The sequence below is a fragment of the Peromyscus californicus genome, unplaced genomic scaffold (assembly GCF_007827085.1).
Source record: "Peromyscus californicus insignis strain IS unplaced genomic scaffold, ASM782708v3 Scaffold_23__1_contigs__length_62951481, whole genome shotgun sequence".
NCBI classification, from domain to species: Eukaryota; Metazoa; Chordata; class Mammalia; order Rodentia; family Cricetidae; genus Peromyscus; species Peromyscus californicus.
The window spans coordinates 16207410-16226043 of record NW_026294534.1 but is presented as its reverse complement, the minus strand read 5'-3'; the positions used below and the strand labels follow the sequence as shown (position 1 = coordinate 16226043).

The window sequence follows — 18634 nt, the reverse complement described above, 5'->3', positions numbered from 1 at the left end:
AAAATATTTCTCAATTAGCCAACAGTCAAAGTTGCTGTCAACAGAATGTCTGTGTCCCTTCAAAAACCATATATTGAAGCAATAATTGTGATCTCCAACGTGATGGTATTTGGAGAAGTAATCTGTGAAGTAATTCAGTCATTAGGGTAGAGCCCACATGAAAGAGATTAATGTCCTAATTAGAAGAAACACAGTGGTGTTGACTTTCTACACTTTCTTCACCTCTAGCCCCAGCCATGTGAGGCTGCAGCCCTCACTGGAAACCAAACTGTCTCTGACAAAAAAAAAAAAATTCTGTTACATAAGCCCTCAGGCAGTGTGATTTTTCTCCATCAGTTGAAGCCCACTGAGGAAGGTCATCAGCCCTGGTCATGCTCTGCCCATATGACAAGGTGGAACTCGACCTGTGCCCCATGTTCATGGTAGACAGCAAGTCTCTCTTCCTGCCATATCCAAGAAAGAGTTCAATGTAAATCCATTCTTTCACATGGACTTTGGGTGAAGACTGAGCATGGCTGCCTAGCTCACCCATGACGAGGCCAGATACAGCCCTCTATGCTCCCATTCTCGGTCTCAAAAATAATTAGCACGATTATTTGTACTCACAATAAAACTAGCTAAGGTCCACAGGTCACAAACCAGATCACTAGTGCAAAATGTTCAGTGACCTTACTTAAGTGATCAAATTGTTGCCAATTTTTTCTCCTTTCCCTGCACTGTGTCCTGATCTGAAGCTAAACAAGCACTGAGACCTTATACGAGCATGCGCGCGCGTGTACGCACATGCAGAACTCTTCCTCCAATACCACTACCAATGAGCACTAACTACAAATAAGCATGATTCCAGTGAGTCTGCATCATAGCACCTTTTCTCCACAAGTCCAGGACTTTCTAGCCTTGTTCTGCTTCCGCCTGCAAAAGGAAGCACCTGCCTTCATTCTGATGATTATATTTAGCAATTGCAGCAGACTACCATGTCAAAGCCCTCCTCACTCAGGTCCAAGCTTTTAGTCGGCACATACTTTTACCAGGTCTGTAATGGTTTGCACTTGCTTCTACACACGCTTTTTTGCCCACTTCCAAATACATGCCTCACCCTACCGACCAACCAGCTCTCCAACAGCACCCAACATTCCAGCCCAGCTTTCCCAGATCCTCATGAGGATCAGGCAGAGGAGGAAGTGTGCTAAGGAGTAGCTTGGGTCACTTCACTGGAAGGGTACAGAACTTGTACTGGAAGAAATCAGACAAAATAAAACAAAAGTGCCCATTAAGCTAAACTTCCATTGGCTAAATCTACCTGATTATTGCTATGAGCAAAGCTAACTTGATATAGCCAAGAAATTCTCTACCCAAGAAGACAAGTCATCCACCCACACTTCATCCCCCTCACATATTGAACATGCAAACTGCACAGATTTCCTACAGAATTTAGCCCCAACCTCGGGGCCACGCCAACCGGCAATGTGGTGTTTCAACCAGCAATGAACATGAATACAATAACAACTGTGATTTCCTAAAGGTAGGAGACCTAGGAAAGGACAGTGTAGCTCAGTGGTAGAGCATATGTTTAGCATGTATGAGACTCTGGCTTGTGATTTTCTTTACCAAAAGAAAACACAACAGTTTGCCATCACCTACTTTACAAATCTTCCACTCAGCTCCCCAAAGGTTATGTGTTCAGAAATTAGTAACAATAACAAAAAGCTGAATGAAGGGGAGGTGAAGCAAGAAGGAGGAGGGAGAAAGGAAAGGAAGATACAAAAGAGGAGGGGCGTGGTTTATCATAATAAAAATAAACAGAGAAGCAAGAAACATACTTCAAACAATACAACCTATGCGTGTTAATGGAAGCCATTCTATCATGACCAAAGGTGAGCAACTTCAACTATTCATAAGCTATAAGTTTGCAAACATATTTGAAAGTTATACCTGGTATATAGATTTTGTTCTTTACTTTGAATATAAAAAAATTAGTGTTTTAGTAGCATATCTAATTACACATAATGTGTTTAGCGATAACATCTTCATACATATATGTAATGTATCTAGATACTATTTGCCCCTCCCATCCCCATTAATTCTCTTCTTCCTCCTAAACCCTCTCCCTTTCCCCTTCTTATCTATAGAGGAAACATTTCATTGGAAATTTTTTCAAAGGATCTTTCTAAATAAATGTTGAATAAAAGTCAATGTGGGGCTGGAGAGATGGTGTAGGAATTGAGACCACCGACTACTCTTCCAGAGGACTCAGGTTTGATTCTCAGCACCCAGACTGGTGGCTCACTACCATCTATAACTCCAGGCTCAGGGAGCCCAATGCCCTTTTCCAGCCTCTATGTGTAACAGACAGGCACATGGTACAGAGACATACATGTAGAAAATCCATACATATAAAATTAATCAATTCACTACTTTTAAGTCAGTATGAAGGGTCTTTGGAAGTCTGCCTCACTAGACCTCCACAAGATCTTACTTGCCTCTGAGATTTTGAACAAGGCTTTGGACAGGGCCCACCTGAAGCAAGCCCCATACTTATATCAACCGTATCTAGTCCTCTAGAACTTTCTAAGTCCTAGGGAAGCAATAACTTCTCTGGTCACCTGCTTCACTAACAGCAGGATGACACAAATGTGCACTTAACTGTTGCACTTCTTTATGTATTCCTTTCCTCTCCAGGTGTGCAAAAATCCCCACATTCATGTGTCCTCTGCAATGTATCCCGCATGTACACACAGTAGAAGCTCCATAGAAATGGGCTGATAGATTAATTGTGGGAGGCGCCAGAGATCGGGAAATAATCCAAAAACAAAGAAAGTCTCCCTGCATTAATACTTCCCATACCCTTCAGACTCTATCACGCTCTTTCACAAACGGGAAGATTTTATTTGAGCCCCTTCACACTTCTGAAAGACAGGCCAGAGTAGTAATTACAGCCCTGGTTATAATCATAGTAATTAAGGTTTAGCAGTCCCAAACAATGTTATCAAACTAAAATGTAGCCGAGCCAGGAACAGAACCCCATCTTCTAGCTCTGAAGTCTAGGAGTCCAAACACTCAGCGGGTGTGGAAATGCACCTGCCTTAAAAATTTACTATGAACCCAGCTCATACCACCTAGGAAAGCAGAGTGCAGGCACAATATGTGTTAGGGCTACAGGTGAGAGATTGCTATCTGTGTCTACCATTCAGACATTCATAATCATTCTATCTATCTATCTATCTATCTGTCTGTCTGTCTGTCTATCTATCTATATCTATCTATCTATCATCTATCTATCTATTTATCATCTAACTATCATCTATCTATCATCTATCTATCATCTATCTATCATCTATTATTTATCATCTATCTATATATCATCTGTCTATCTATCATCTATCTATCTATCTATCATCTATTATCTATCATCTATCATCTATTATCTATCATCTATCTATCGCTCCCCCCTCTCCCCCTCTCCCCTCTCCCCTCTCATTGTCTTCCATCTCCCTATGTAATCAAGGACGAGCCTGAACTCCCTCCCAATCCTCCTGCCTCTGGCTTCCAAGTGAGCAACTTGGTGAGCACACCCCACCACATTCAGTTTCTAATGCAGACTCTTGTTTCTAACAGTGTATTTGATGAATAATCTCACCTCCATATTCATGACCTTTTAGACATGAAACCTTACTTGGAAATGGAGTCTGTACAGAACGATTACATGCCCTCTCCTGAGATCCTTCTAGAAGATGAGAGGACAGAGAAAGTACCAGGCTATGAAGCAGGGATTGCAGAAGCTACCACAGATGGGAGGGAGGCAAGTAGCAGGCTCTCCTAGTCTTCAGAGGGAGGAGTTCAAGTCATTTTAGCTCCTTCTCTCCTGAAACTCTGGTCTGAAACTGACAGCTGCCCAGAGTGTTATCCATTCTAGAAATGCCCTGTTCTGTCTCCCTAAAGCTATGGCTCACACTGTTCCCATTCTTACAGATGCCTTCTCCACTTCTCTCATTGGTTCACTAGCATCCTCTTTCAAGAATTAGCTAGGTGTCACCCTGCTTAGAAAGCGTAGCCTGAACTAATCCATCAGGGGCTATGGGAACACCTTCCCCGTGCTCAGGCATTCTCTAGAAGCACAGAGCACACTGTGTTAAGACACACAGATTGCAAATAGAACTTCCCTACCATTTTGGAACGAGGGGCCGTCTAGTGCCTTCCAGCACGTAGGAATGTACGCAAGCTGTCTCATGAAGTAGCATGGGAAAGCCAGAGAGGAAAAGGAGCTTTCTTTGATTTTGTTTTCTGTTTTCCCAGACACATCTCTGTCATTTACCAGCTGTCTGACTGGAGTCAAGTCATTCAGTCCCTTTGAGTGCAGATGTCTGTCTGTCTCTACCTCACACACAGGTTGAGGGTGAACGCTCCTAAAGCGTGTCACTTACTTAGAGCACATGTGGGGAGAATGTGGGAAGTGCCAGCCACTATTATACTTGTTCCCACAGCAACGTTGTTCTGGATCAGGACTCAGCATTGATGTCAAAGGTCAGAGGCAGCTTTGAAACACATTGGGGACAGGAGTGAAGGAGGTAGGGTAGCAAGCTCGGTTGTGACACTCCATGGCATGTATATCATAGCTCATATACCTTCAGTATTTTCACCTCAGTAATAAGAAAAGTCTAGATGAGACTGACATCTCACCCTCAACTCCCACCTGGATTCCAAGATGGCTGGGATCTGGAGGTCCTCAAGCCATGCTGAATGTTTCAGACCTCAAAGAAAGTGTATCCGTGCATCCTCATCGCACTAACCAAATGCAAGCTTCACCCTTTACAGGAAATTATACAGCAACTACATAAAAATGTGTTGTTTACTTAGCAGTGATTGGCAACTTGGATTGGCAGCTACTTATGCTTTTTGAGAATCAAAAGCAACAAAATCTAAATCCCAGTTTCCCTTAAAGTGCTGTTTCCTAAATAGATGTTTGCAAAGCATGTGATCCATGGGGAGAAGATAATGAGGTGGCCAGTGGTGCAAGGCCGAGTCGCTGTGGGTTAGTGCATCTCTCAAGTCCATTTGACTCTAGCGTTTCGGGAATTACTGAAAATGTCTTTAAGACAATCATCTATAACAATTTATTTCATATTTGATTTTACTCTTTGGCCTCAAAGGGAAATGCCTTGCTCTAAAGTTTCAGGCAAGGGGGCAGGGGATAGAAGCTCCAACTGCAGAGTCCTAAGGATAGGTATATGAAGGGGGTTTGGGGAAGCCAGAAATGCTAAAACGAGACAGAACTGAATGGAGGGTTTTTAAACACAGGCTGTTCTACGTGTTGGGGTGCCCCATATCTTCTTAGGGCCGTGAGTAGGGTAAGTGGGGCAGGACAAGGAGCCTGGGGAAATCCAGGAACAAGTTGTCTCTGTCCTCAGAAGCCATCCCCTTTCCTGGAATTAAGGGGGAGATGTGGAAGCGCTTCTCAGTCCCGGACTCTGGCTACACGTGTACCACAGCACCCAGAACGGCAAGAGTAGAAGGAACATAGACGTCAGTGGAAGAGCTGTGGATCCCCCGGGGAACCAGGGTGCTGGCAGAGAGATGGCTAGCTGCAAAATGTGAAAACAGGGTGCTAAGGGAACATGAGTGACATCCCAGATGAAGCTGTGAGTTTGACGCTACTCTTAGCCTCGTTTTACAGCCCTGTGAAAATGAGTGGAGACCCTCTACATGCAAAAGCTAGTAATATGGAACTTGATATACCACTGAGGCAAGCGCCACCACACAGGTTTAAGCGAGACTCAGAGACAGGAAGAGAAGGAGGCTTCCTCATAGAAAACAAGGAAGCCTTCAGGCATGCGTCCCCTGACCGTAGGTTGCTGTGGGTGAAGCTGGGGGAGGGCCAGCTAGAGGCAAAGCCCCCCATGCTGCTGTTAGGGCTGCATGCCTGCATTTCTCTGCTTGGTCCTAAACTGGCAGCCAGGGATGAAGCTGAGGGATGCTGCCACTGATCAATAGTCCAGCTGGGTGCCTCCTGCTGTAGAGTTAATGCATGGCTTCTTGGACTGTTTTCAGAAAGAGCAATCTGCCGCCGTCTAAGTATGATTTACAGCAGATTGTTCTCCTTGGCTGGACTAAATACTACAGGTTGGGAGTCAGTCTTCTCCTTTTCTATATGGTTGTCATTGAACACTGTCTATTCATTCTTTTGGTTTTTCAGTGTGAGTCTGTACAGGACAAGTTACTCCAAATACAGCACATATCCTCAGAGTCCCAGGCCGGAGCTGAAATGGTTTCTGAACTCTACCCAGCACATCAGACTGGAATATTTCCCCATCAGTGGAAATGTCATGTTTACCTGTGAACTGTACACATGGGGTAACAAAATCACCAACTCTGTCTTCACCTAAAGCAGACTTAGATTGTTGCTTTTCTGTTTATGATTTACTTTCATAGTATGATTAATAAGTTATGGGAAATGATTTGATAAATAATAAATCATTGGTAGATAAAATTTCCCAAAACCCAGGATACATGAGAGGGAAAGTTTTCAAAGGGGTATTAAGTAAAGAAGACTTGAAAATTCTCCTTGTTCTAAAATCCAAATAGCTCCCCTTCTATGAACTGTGTCCAAGATCATTGGCCAGAACAGAGCCTGAGTGAAGCAAATTGTAGATCTGCTCAAAGAGGCAAAAGTTGTGTCCTCACTAGATCTACAAATACAGTCTACAAATACAAAACCAGTCTGAGGCCCTTTCCTTTTCAGTTCCCAGCTCTCAGTGGCCAAGACGCTCACAAATAAGTGCAACATTCATATTATATATAAGTAATCAATAAATACATGTCCAAATAGCTGTTATCCAGTAGGCCTGAAATTCACACCATCTCCTGACTGTGAGCGTAAAGCACTCATAACTCCCGAGGAAGGATCCAGGTACCACTACTGTGTTATTTTGGGAAATAAAAACAGTTCTGCTCAACCTGTTCATCGGCAGAAGGCATGATTTCAGTGTAGGAACAGAATTCTGAGGTCCCACAAAAGCTGAGTAAGGCTAACTCATCTATGGCTTAGCAAGTGGTTTTGACAGGCACGCAGGCAAGACATTAGCATCATTTCCCTCCCTCCCACATCCCTCTTCCATCTGATAAACTCCATTCATATCCAAGACCCCAGCAAACGCTAGCCCTTCCGCAGCAAGTTTCCCTGACCTTTTGCAGGATGTCCCTACGTTGTGCCTCTGTGGTTCTTTTTGAACACTGTTAATAAATGCATCGTGTTATCAAAGGTAATCCATATACATCATTAAGCCCTCACTGCTCTCCTGCTTTCTTGCCAACACGTCTGCCTTGCCTACTTGTTTTGTTATGCCAACTTAACCTGTGTACATCATGTTTACCGTTTCATGTAACAGTCACAAGATCTAGTGAGGAAAGTATAATTATTTAATGTTCCATAGTGGTGACACAACATCAATTACTTGTGTCAGATGCCAAAGTGAAGAGCAGACTGAGTCCTGGGCCTCAACAGTTTGCAAATTTTCCAAGCCATTTTTTTCCCTCCAACAAGCTCTGAATGCTGCCTTGCCTGGCAGGGATGACAAGTGCCCTGCCCAGCTCAGTCTACCTGCCATCAGATCGTGCTGCACTGCTAAGCGGCATACATGACATTGGTGTGAGGGGATCATCCAAGGACTCTCCACCTTCAGCCACACAGTTTCTTGATCCTTTATTTTCTTCCCAGAAAACCCTCCAAGTCCATGCTATGCAATATTTCTTCAATGATCCTATATTTTTTAAAAACAGGATCAAGACCTACACACTGATGGCATGTGGTACCAATTTTATAGCACAGTCTCTCAGAACCCAAATTTTAATGTGTTTAATGTTCAATGTTAGCATTGCAGGACCTCTGTAGCTAGAGGACAAGGATGTCCCACATAGCAGTCCCTGCCAAGAGAAAAGTCTGGCTGGAAGGAACCCAGTGCTCTGATATTATACCTCAAACAACTTCCCAATTTTCATTGTCTTCCCAAGTAAATTCTCCCTCAGGGAGAGGAGGTCACTGATCAAAAAGTCCGAGTATGTCTCTTTGCAGAAGGCATGTACAGTCTCCATTATAAATTAACAAGCTGGCATTCCATTCTGCACAGCAGAGAAATCAAATATGTAAAGAACAAAGCAATTGGTATTTCTGACAGTTTTGCCTTTTAGGTCTTGTCTTCCCACACTTGGTCTTTGGTGGCCCCATCTCCCTGTCACCCACCCTGGCTCTGTCCCAGCACCTTCTTTCTCTGAAGGGCTCCAGTGAAACATCACCAAAAGCTTGAGGGTCTTAGCAAAGTGTGGTAGAAGAGAAAAAGCAAGTCAACAACAGGAATCGCTCCCCCTCTGTCCCGCAGCCCATAAATGAGCATTACCTCTATTCTTTTAGCTTTGGCACTCAGCTGCACACACCTACAATTCTTACACCTACACAATTCATAGCAAAGCCCCCAGGACATCATGTGGTACCATATACTCACATTTTCTGCCCGGAGTCTCTTGGCAGGACACCCACCATCCCTGGGGTGAAGCATGTAATATAGTCGGACTTTGCTTGCATGTTTTCGACTCTGGGGAGGGAAAACAAAAGGAGATTAATGTGAAATAGTAGCCGCTTGTGAGGAGTGACTTGGAAATGCAGACAGTGACCGCAGGTGCAAGGTATTTTCAGTAGAAAATACTTGGTTGTGCTCCTGCGGATTCCACGGTATTCAGCTTGAGGTAGACTGAATTAATCTAAGTTCCCAAGCCAGTATAATTTCAGGATAAATAAAACTAGTAACCAAGAGTTACGAATCGGTTCACTTTATGCCATGTATTTAATTGTCATCAAAAGACAGGTAAGCAGAGGAAACTGTGGTCAGGTCAACTATGGTGAAGAGAACACCCGGATGTCTGCTCTCATGTCTCCCCTGAGCTCAGACTTGGGGCATGACAGCAAGCCTGGCAACTAGTCAGAGCTCAAGTGTCCTAGAAGCAATACAAGCAAACAGCTTCAGGTAAATGACGAGGGTCTGTGGGCCATTGACTGGGCCAAGACCAGCAAGGAGAAATTCATCCCGTCTTGGTTCGATTTCTCCTAGTCCTGTGAGCAAAGGACCCCGGGTCTCACCTCCATCACTCTGAAGACTACTGGAATTCTAACTTTCATGTTCTCCCTGAAGCGGGAAAGAAGAGATCAGAAAGCATCCCTGAACTTCAGAGTCCCGGTCCCAGCTCTACCACTTGCATGACGTCATCAACTGGCATGTACCCTTAGTCTAAATGGGTCTAATTTTTCTCCACATGCACAATGAACACAATGCTATCATGGCTGTTGTGAAAGCTGAATGAGACGATTTCACATGAAACACTGTGATTTCCACAACCCCACTATTCTTCCCATTGACTACTCCAGTGGGTTGGGACCCACTGTATTCTCATTTCAATCACCTTTCTCTTCTCTTTCTTGGAGATTACCTCCTTCTGGAGGCCTCTTTCTGCTCCACGCTGTCTTCATTCCCAGCTGAGTGCTCGCCGGCCTCCAGGATGATGGCTTACTTTTACGGATTAGCCACCGAGGCAAACACAGGGAGTTGCATTTTGTTTGCGGCATGCACTATAAATCTTTTCTCACTGCCTTCCTCATTCATCACTTCTTAATTCCATTATTCTGCCTAGAACAAGAAGATGACACTTCCAAACGGTCCCTGGATGCTTTTCAAGGCCTTCAAGGGGGTTTAAAAGCAGTAATAGAGCATGAGAAATTTTACAAATGGATATAATTTTTTACAAATTCCAGTGTGGCTGAAAACACACTGTGGTCATCTCTAGGTTCCAGAGCAAGTTCTAATTAAGGTTGGCTGGAGTGTTTTCTTGACATCTGGAAAAATGATAGGATGGAGAACTAGAAACCTATGAGGATATGGCATGACCCAACAACATTGCTCAACTTCTACAATATGTTTAAGAATGATGTGGTACAAATTAGTATTCTCTCTCTCTCTCTCTCTCTCTCTCTCTCTCTCTCTCTCTCTCTCTCTCTCTGTGTGTGTGTGTGTGTGTGTGTGTGTGTGTGTGTGTGTGTGTGTGTGTGTGTGAAATGCTGATTACAAAAACCTACATACATGTTTTCACAATGGGGAGGAGATAAAAGATAATTGTATTATTCAAAATACAGCCCCAGGCAGGAGAATTAAAAAGGACCCTTAAAAGTCTTCAGGACACAGAGCCTGGGTGGATGGCAAAGCAGAGGTACACGGTAATAAGGTAAACAGAGTGGTAACTGTTCACATTCACACAGACTGAAACCGATTCCCAACTCGGCAGTTCCTGTATTACCGACACACCGAGAGGGCAGGGTGATGGCAGAGTGGGACCTCTCCCGGTGTGGCCCCCCTTGTAGACTCTTCTCTCCCTTTCCTGAAGTTTGTTGTTTCTCTAGAAAAGACTCCCTGCCAAAGGCAAAGTTCACCAAGTTATTTAATTGCAGTTTGACAAAACTAGTGAAAACCCATTATCTGAAATGGAAAAGGCAAATAAATGACGGGCCTTTCTCTGAATCCATTAGTGAGGAGAGAGGTTGGGATTTGAGGCTTTTCAGTAATTTTGATGACTGCACTTCTGATATTTCCCTTCGGCTTCCCAGGCCCTATTTGCACAGAGCAGGCATGGCTTTGCCTAGGGCTATGGCTAAAAACTTGGAAACCACCACAGGCTCTGGGGTAGAAAGGAAGTTACCTTGGTTCCTCTGTCATGAGTGCCCCCACAGCCTTTACTTGGGCTTCTTGGCTCCACCCCATCACTTTCTCCCACCGCCAGAGTCAGACCCTACATTTCTACCCACAGCTGACCCAGAAAGAAAGTGGCAGCCAGCCCACTCCATAGAAGGGGTCCATTTTGTTAGAATACTGAGTTTTGAATTGACCAATTGACCATAGGAAAGGGTCTCCCAAGTTTGTTTCTGAGACTTCGGCATGCTGTAACAGACATCCCCATGTGTCCTGGCTCTCACCACATCCTCATCAGGAGACTCTGAACCACTTCACTGGGTGCCTCCAACTGACTTCTCTAACCCAGTACCTTCCAGAAATTCCTTGAAATTTGGCACAGGAATGCCACTCCGTTTATTCTAACAAACAGACTTCCCACAGAAAGTTAAAATTAAATTGTAGCAAAGATGTTCACTTTAGCATTGCCTGCTTTGAACACCAACATGGGAGAGAGCAGCTGGGTCAACAGCAGAAGGCTGGTTAAAGCTGCAGTGAACTGACCTTACGGAAAAGGGAGGAGCGGGGAACACATTGGCTGTATGAGGAATACAGAATAGGAAAGTCAAACACCAAGCTGGATTATGCAATGGCCATAAGTATATCAGGAAGAGGCCAACAAGAAAAACATTTGTTAGGGAAAGTGGAAGATGATGTTTTTTTTTTTTAATTTTTATCTCTTTAACAAACTTGCCTGCGATATGTAGCAATAGTGTGGCAATACTCACACCATGGCAATTCTGCATTAAGTTCACTTTTTATCACATGATTACATCTAGTAAAAGCCACCACTGTTCGGAGTGCGGACTGATAGAATTGGCCCTGATCAACGCTCCAAATGCATGTTTTTTTTCATTGGGATACTTGATTTTACCCAAGCCTTCTTAAGCCAAGAGCAAAAAAACCTACTTCACATTTTAAACTTTGTTTTGGTACATAGGACACAATAGTAAGCATGTGTGCAGTCTAATGTATCGTAAATTTTCAACTTCTGTGTGCTGACAGGCACTGAGGAGGGTGGTCATTGTGTCTACATCACCCAACCTGTGTCCTTTGACATAAATAGACACAACAATGACAACAGATTCTTACCACATTGTCAAGATGTGCCATTACTGACAGTGTGTACTGTCTTTCAAAATTATAAAAGGACAGAGTAAGTGTTCATTGCAAAGAGTCATTGGTCTGGTTCTCTGCCTTCTGCTACACTATCAATACTGGGCTGTGGTGATAGTGTGTTCCCCAATACATTTTGCACCCTAATAAACTTATCTGGGGTCAGAGAACAGAACAGCCACTAGATATAGAGGCCAGAAAATGGTGGCATACACAGCTTTAATCCTAGCATTTCAAAGGCAGAGATCCATCTGGATCTCTGTGAGTCCAAAGCCACACTGGAAACAGCCAGGCATGGTGACACATGCCTTTAATCCCAGGAAGTGATGGCAGGAAGCAAAAAGGTATATAAGGTATGAGGACCAGGAACTAGAGCCTGGTTAAGCTTTAAGGCTTTTAGCAGCAGTTCAGCTGAGATCTATTCCGGATGAGGACTCAGAGGCTTCCAGTTTGAGGAAATAGGATCAGCTGAGGAATTGGCGAGGGGAGGTTAGCTGTGGCCTGTTCTGTCTCTCTGATCTTTCAGTGTTCACCCCAAGACCTGGCTCCTAGGTTTGTTTCTATTAATAAGACCTTCTAACAATTCGGGCTGCACTGGGCCCTCACTGGGACTCCTCTTGGATACCCTATTATTGTCTTGTGTCATGGAGATCCTTTGGATTTGCAGGGCAAGTCCCTTCACATACTCTAGCAGTTTGTAGATGAGGTGGGTGTTGGGGTGGGCTACCTTGTAGTCTTGGTTCTGGGCCCGGGTGGTAGCTGGGTTAGTCAGCCCACCTCCTTTCTCTCTTAGTCACCATGCAAGCAAACTCTCCAGTACTGCCCCAGCCCCAGCTAGGCACCCAATATAAGCTCACTGCAACACACACTTATAAGCAAAGATGTACGGACTAAAGGGTATACATATTGTGTGACTCACTGGACCACACGACAGCTTCCATGCTGAGAGTTTGTGTGTTTGTTTGTTTTGGTTTGGGGAGGTTTTTATCTAGGTTTTTTTTTTATACTTACTTTTAAATTTTGTTTTGCTGGAGAGGTTGCAAGGGCAGAGGGAGGAAGCAAGGGAGATGAATGGAATCTAAGATCAGGATACACGATGTGAAATCCACAAAGAAGCAAAAAAAAATTAAAAAAAAAAAAGGACAGACTACCAAGTGACAGTAACTTCCAGTAGAAAACAATACTCCAGGGTGTAGATGAAGCTAGGGGAGTTTCGGGAGAGAGAAGGGACAATTACTTGAAGGGAGAAAAGGTGAACAGGAACTAGCAGGCTATTCCAGCAGGAAGAGTCAGAAGCCAAAGCCTTTTCCTTCTTCACAGAAACCACAGGCATTAGAGCTTCCCAGATGGCCTGGGGAAATCCCAACTCTTCTGCTTTAACCAAAACCTTTGCCCCACCCTAGGCATTGACCTGGGTCAGACCTGTCTGAAGATCGGTTTCTTCTGCCGCCGAAAACAACCTCTTGACCCTCCGAGAAACTATGTAAAGCGGAAGTACTTTGCGAGCAGGAAGTGTTGCAAGCCTCTATTTCAGATTGCTGAGCAGAAGAGGGTGGGGGGAGAGCATGGGAACTGGAATTGATTTGTGCTCCACCAAAATAGCCATTTTCCACGATTGCACATTCCCTTTTTTTAAAAGTCTAACTTGAGTTTGCTTCCGACGAGGCTTCTCTTCATACAAAACGTGGAAATAACAAAGCAAATTTGTATTTGCATAATTCTTCAAGCAGTTTTCAGAGAATTTCCACATTCATCATCCCATTTCGTCCTCGGATCTCAGTTGTGAGGCTGGCAGGAGAGGTGTGATCTTAAATAATCCTCATGATTTGTTCTTGATTTCCTAGATAAGCCTTTTACCATCCTGTTTCATCATAGTCAACTAACTATACCTCCTCCAGAAACCAGCTAAAGAAAGCCAAGAGCAGCAAGGAGACAGAGAGAGCCCAGAACCGACAGATAATTATAGAACTGTGATTTTTCACAAGCCGCCATTTCTGAGGTATTTCAAGACAACAAACACCAGACTAACTCACTGGGGCTTCGAGAACTGTCCAGTGGGAAATAGGGATTCCCTCTCAAGGCATGGAAGGAAAGCTGGTAGGACCCCACTTAAGAGTTCATGACTGTGGACCCTGGGCATGAGCACTAGCAAGGCTGTCCTGGCCCACATTAGGAGTTAAGGTGGTTAAAGGCAGGGAAACCATATGAGTTACAGAGTTACAGATGCTTATAGAATGGCCTCCTTCTAGATTTCCGTATCTTCTGTGCTTGCTGCAGAAGTAAGCTGGGTCCAGCACCTTCCCACACTGAGTGAGTGTGCATGTTGGGCCATAGAGAAAGGTAGGAAGGGAAAACCCCAGAGGAAGGTTTTACTACCACAGAAAAGGTCAGAACTGCCCAAGCCCACCAGGTTCCAGGCCTCCTTCACAGGTGATGGGCTACCAACAGGTTTTGCAGCCACTTCGAGAGCTGGAATTGGATGGGAGGATCCTGAAAGGATCCCAGTATCCTGGCCAATGCACGGCCAATGCACATACAGAAGGATGTAGCAAGTAAGCCTTTCTAGCCCCTGGCCCACCAGGGGTGAGCGGCACACGTAAAACACTGTGTGATGTAGAGGAAACTTCTGGTGGTGTTGGTGATGGAAATTAGGGGTTTGCCCATGCCAAGCAGTCAATCACTTGAGCTCCACCCACAGCCCAAGGACAGCTTTTAGCAGATCTTCAGAGGTAAGATCAAACAATTATTTTCAAAGCACGTGCAAGGACAAATAGAAGTTGTTGATGGCATACATGCTGTGTCATTTAATGAGAGGAGGGAAAAAAAAATGAACCGAGGGTACAACCTGAAAAATGAAACCAGACAACTGATTGAGATGATACCGTCTGAGTTAATAAAGGAAGGAAATTAAAAATGCCATCACATAATTTGAAAGTCTTTTATAGCATTTAAGAGCGGAGTTGCACTGCAGATCTTTGCAGAAGTTAAGATAAAACAAATCGTGTTGAAGAGAAATCGGATGAAAAAGTGAAGGGGGGGGCTAGGTGTGACATCACGCGTGTAATTCCAGCACTCGGGAGCTAACAAGAGGATCATGAATTTGAAGTTACAAAGTCAATACAAGGCGTGCTGGAATGAAGTGAGATCCTGTCTGAAAAGCAGAGGTGAGGAGGAGGGGGAGGATTGAAACTGAAGAACTCATACCCGCAAGACTGGAACACATCTATTATGGCTGCACTGATACAAAATGTAAACAAATAAAGTAAAATTAAAAGCCCTCAAATCTAAGGAAACTAGCTAGACATATCTAACCCTGAGTCGGGAAATTTTTAATCAGCAAAAGAGTCAAGAGCAATAAATACAAAGTGACATGGGTGAAAAAAGTGCCCTCAAGAAGCCCAAGATAAAGCAGGGGCCTCATTCAGGGTTTCTATGGCTGCAACGAACATCATGGCCCAACACTCTGGGGAGGAAAGGGTTTATTTCATCTTACAGCTTGTAGTTCATCATCCAGGGAAGGCAAGGCAGAGACCCAAGGCAGGAAGTGGGAGGCAAGAGCCCATACAGCGGCCATGGGCGAATGCTGCTCCTTGCTTGCTCTCCATGGCTTGTTCAGCCTATTTGCCTGTAGCACCTAAGAGCACCTGCCAAGGGGTGGCACTGACCATAGTGAGCTGGGCTCTCCTACATCAATCAAGAAAATACCCTACATGCTTTGCCACAGGCCAGTTGAGAGGGGGCATGATTTTGAATTGAGGTTCCCTCTTCCAAAATGAGTCTAGCTTGTGTCAAGTAGACATAAAACCAGCCAGCACACAGCAGTATTTGCAACAGGCCTTTGACAGAATACATGACATCAGTAATTTGTACCAGGAATCCTAATTGGTCTTAATAAAAACCCAGAGCCAGATATTGGGGTAAATGCTGAAAGATCAGAGAGACAAAGGAACAAGCCACAGCCACCTCTCACCTCACCAACTCCTCAGCCGAAAGGACTGAGCTCCTGTCTCCTCCCACCTTATAATCCTTTCCACCCAGCCATATCACTGCTTGTCTCAATCTCCTTAGTGCTGAAATTAAAGGTGTGTGTGCCTCCCAAGTGCTGGGAGCAAAGGCATGAGATGCTAAGTGCTGGGATTAAAGGTTTGTGCCACCACTGTTAGTGCCACAGCTAACTAGTGGCTGGCTTTGCCCTCTGATATTCAGGAAAGCTTTATTTGTGAGATCATACACAAAACACCACCACACTAATTCATACAGAAAAGGCAATATTGAAACTAGACAAAAGAAATAAATAAAACTTTAGAAACAAGAATAACCAAAGGCACTTAAGAAATTCATCCAAATGCAACCTGACAATTTTAAAATTTAATTAAATTTAAATTAAATTAAGGTTTATTTTTCTCCCATCAAAGTGGTACAGATTCTTCAACTACACATAATCCATTTTTGCAGTAAAACTTTAATTTCTGTGTTCAGCTAGGAGGTAAGCAATGCCACAGAATCTTGCTATGGAAGTTTGACAAAACACATCAAAAAGGCAAGGCTTAATGCAGCTAACAATCTTACTTCTATGAATTTATTTCAAGGATCAATTAAAGACACATACAGTCTCTGATTTATGAAGGTGACTATCAAAAATTAGTGAATACCCTAAAACAAGAAAGATAAATATTATAAAACATTGCATGACAGATGACATCACAGTCATTAGCAGACAGAACACTGGTCAACAATATGAAAAAAAAATGTATATATGGCAATATAAAGAAAATGGCAGTTTTAAGCCAGAACATGAAGGATATAACATTCATAACAAAAAAAAAAACTTGAACACGTGTGTATGTGTAGGGAAAACACAGTAAGGGATTTACATTGTCCAATTCAGTGGTTCTCAACCTTCCTAATGCTGTGACCCTTTAATACAGTTCCTCATGTTATGGTGACCCCCAACCATACAATTATTTTGTTGCTACTTCATAACTGTAATTTTGCTATGCTATGGATCATGAGGTAAATATTTGATATGTGACCCACCCACCCCCACCCCCACAAAGGGGCCTCAATCTACAGGTTGAGAACCTCTGGTCTAATTGCAAGTGATTTGTACTTTCTTATGTCTTTGATTTTTCCAAGTTTTTTTAGACAAAAATTATTCCCATAGTTAAGGAAGGACCAGCCCTCCATTGCTACCTCCAAAGCCAAATTCTGCAGCGCGGATCAAAGAGCAACACCCATAGCATGCAGGAGCGGGAAGCTTGGGGAGGTGCCCTTATTGGAGACTGTGCTTGAAGCGTGAGCTCTGGAGAAAGTGGGAACTGCTCTGGAGGGTGCGGAGGGAAAGAGTCGTCCACTGCAGGCACCATGGCACATACAGGACAGAGTTCATGTGACCACTGTCTCTGGGATCAGGTGCACTGTAGGCCTCTCCTTCTCCATCTCCCTCTTCCCTCAACCCCCTCCTCTATCTCATTCCCTTCTGGTCTGCAGGCCAGTCAGCCCCTTCAACAGAACAGAAAACAACCTCACTGGGACCTTGACGGTGAACTTCTGGCTTCTGAGTTGCAAGGACATGTGTCTCCCCAGCCCTCCGGTCTGTCTTAGGTTGTGAGAGTCCAGCAGAGCAATGCATGTGTCGTCTATCTCCACTACATGTTCTCTTAGTCTCTTTTTATAAACTCAGAAATCAATCCATCCTTTAAAACGTGGTGCCAAAATTCCTAGAATTAGGTCACTTTGGTTTTTGAAATACTATTTTTTAAACCATTTGAAATAAGAACTGCTTGTCCTTAATAAGTAATGTATTAGGGCACATACATTTGGGTTGGAGAGAGTCGCGTGTGGTGAGATGTACCATAACTGTATAAACATATTTGTACAAAATCCACACTGCTGTCTGCAAGCACAAATGACTACATCAGTGCATAACAATTTTAAATCAAAGTCTTGCAATTTAAAAAATCAAATTACACTAAGACACGGAGAAAGGGTTTTTTCTGTGGTATGTCTGGAGCTAAATGTGTCTCTATGACGTCTGTGCATTTTGAGTAGTCACGGGAGAAACAGAAGAGCAGGCCCATCTAGGCCTATCTTTTTTTTTTTTTTTTGCTACTTTTTTGTGTGTGTGTGTGTGTATGTAGGGGTGGGGAGGAGACATGAAAATTTTATCCCCTGCTAAGCCCCCTGCAGAGCAGTTAATGCTAGAGTGATCCCTGATTAAAGTCAGAAAGGCCTAGTTGGCTTGAAGGAACAAGCTGCCAGATCATCTGAAATCTGAAAGTTCTGGCGCCAGCCAAGCCTGCGCTGCAACCTTTCCAGCACCCTTGGTCTCCTTCAGAAAGTTCATGGCTGAGTGATGGGAAAACTTAATACTGCATAAAAATATCACCTCCTCCCGTAAGCCCTGCCGTGGCCAGAGGCAGAAGACCTGTTTGTTTGAGCAACGTCCCGTCTATGGAAAATTCTCTGTAACAGAGAATTTGCCCTCTAAAGCAGCAAGATATAAGGCAGAGCAGTTACCCCGATACCCACAAAGAAGTCTCCAGAAACAGTGGGCTCACAAACGCTGCTCAGCCTGTCTGATGGTCTCATTATTCCATATGACATTTTCACATTAGAGTCTCCTTTTACCCTATTATTTTGCACTCTGCGATCTACTATTATAATTACTCCCAAACTGAACTCTGTTCCTAGGACTAAATCTTTGGTCTCTCATCATTTGAATAGTCCTGATCCGTTCCCATAATGCACTTTTAAAT

General features: G+C 43.8%; 1 protein-coding gene across 3 annotated transcripts in view; it reads right to left on the bottom strand.

Annotated features, from left to right (window-relative positions):
- The window catches only part of Zmat4 (zinc finger matrin-type 4), a 388695-nt gene that overhangs the window by 241254 nt on the left and 128807 nt on the right, over window positions 1-18634 (bottom strand). For all 3 annotated transcript variants that reach the window (XM_052751849.1, XM_052751848.1, XM_052751847.1), the window contains exon 3: window positions 8493-8582. In XM_052751849.1, coding sequence (XP_052607809.1) covers window positions 8493-8582 — 90 coding nt within the window. The remainder of the gene's footprint in view (window positions 1-8492; window positions 8583-18634) is intronic.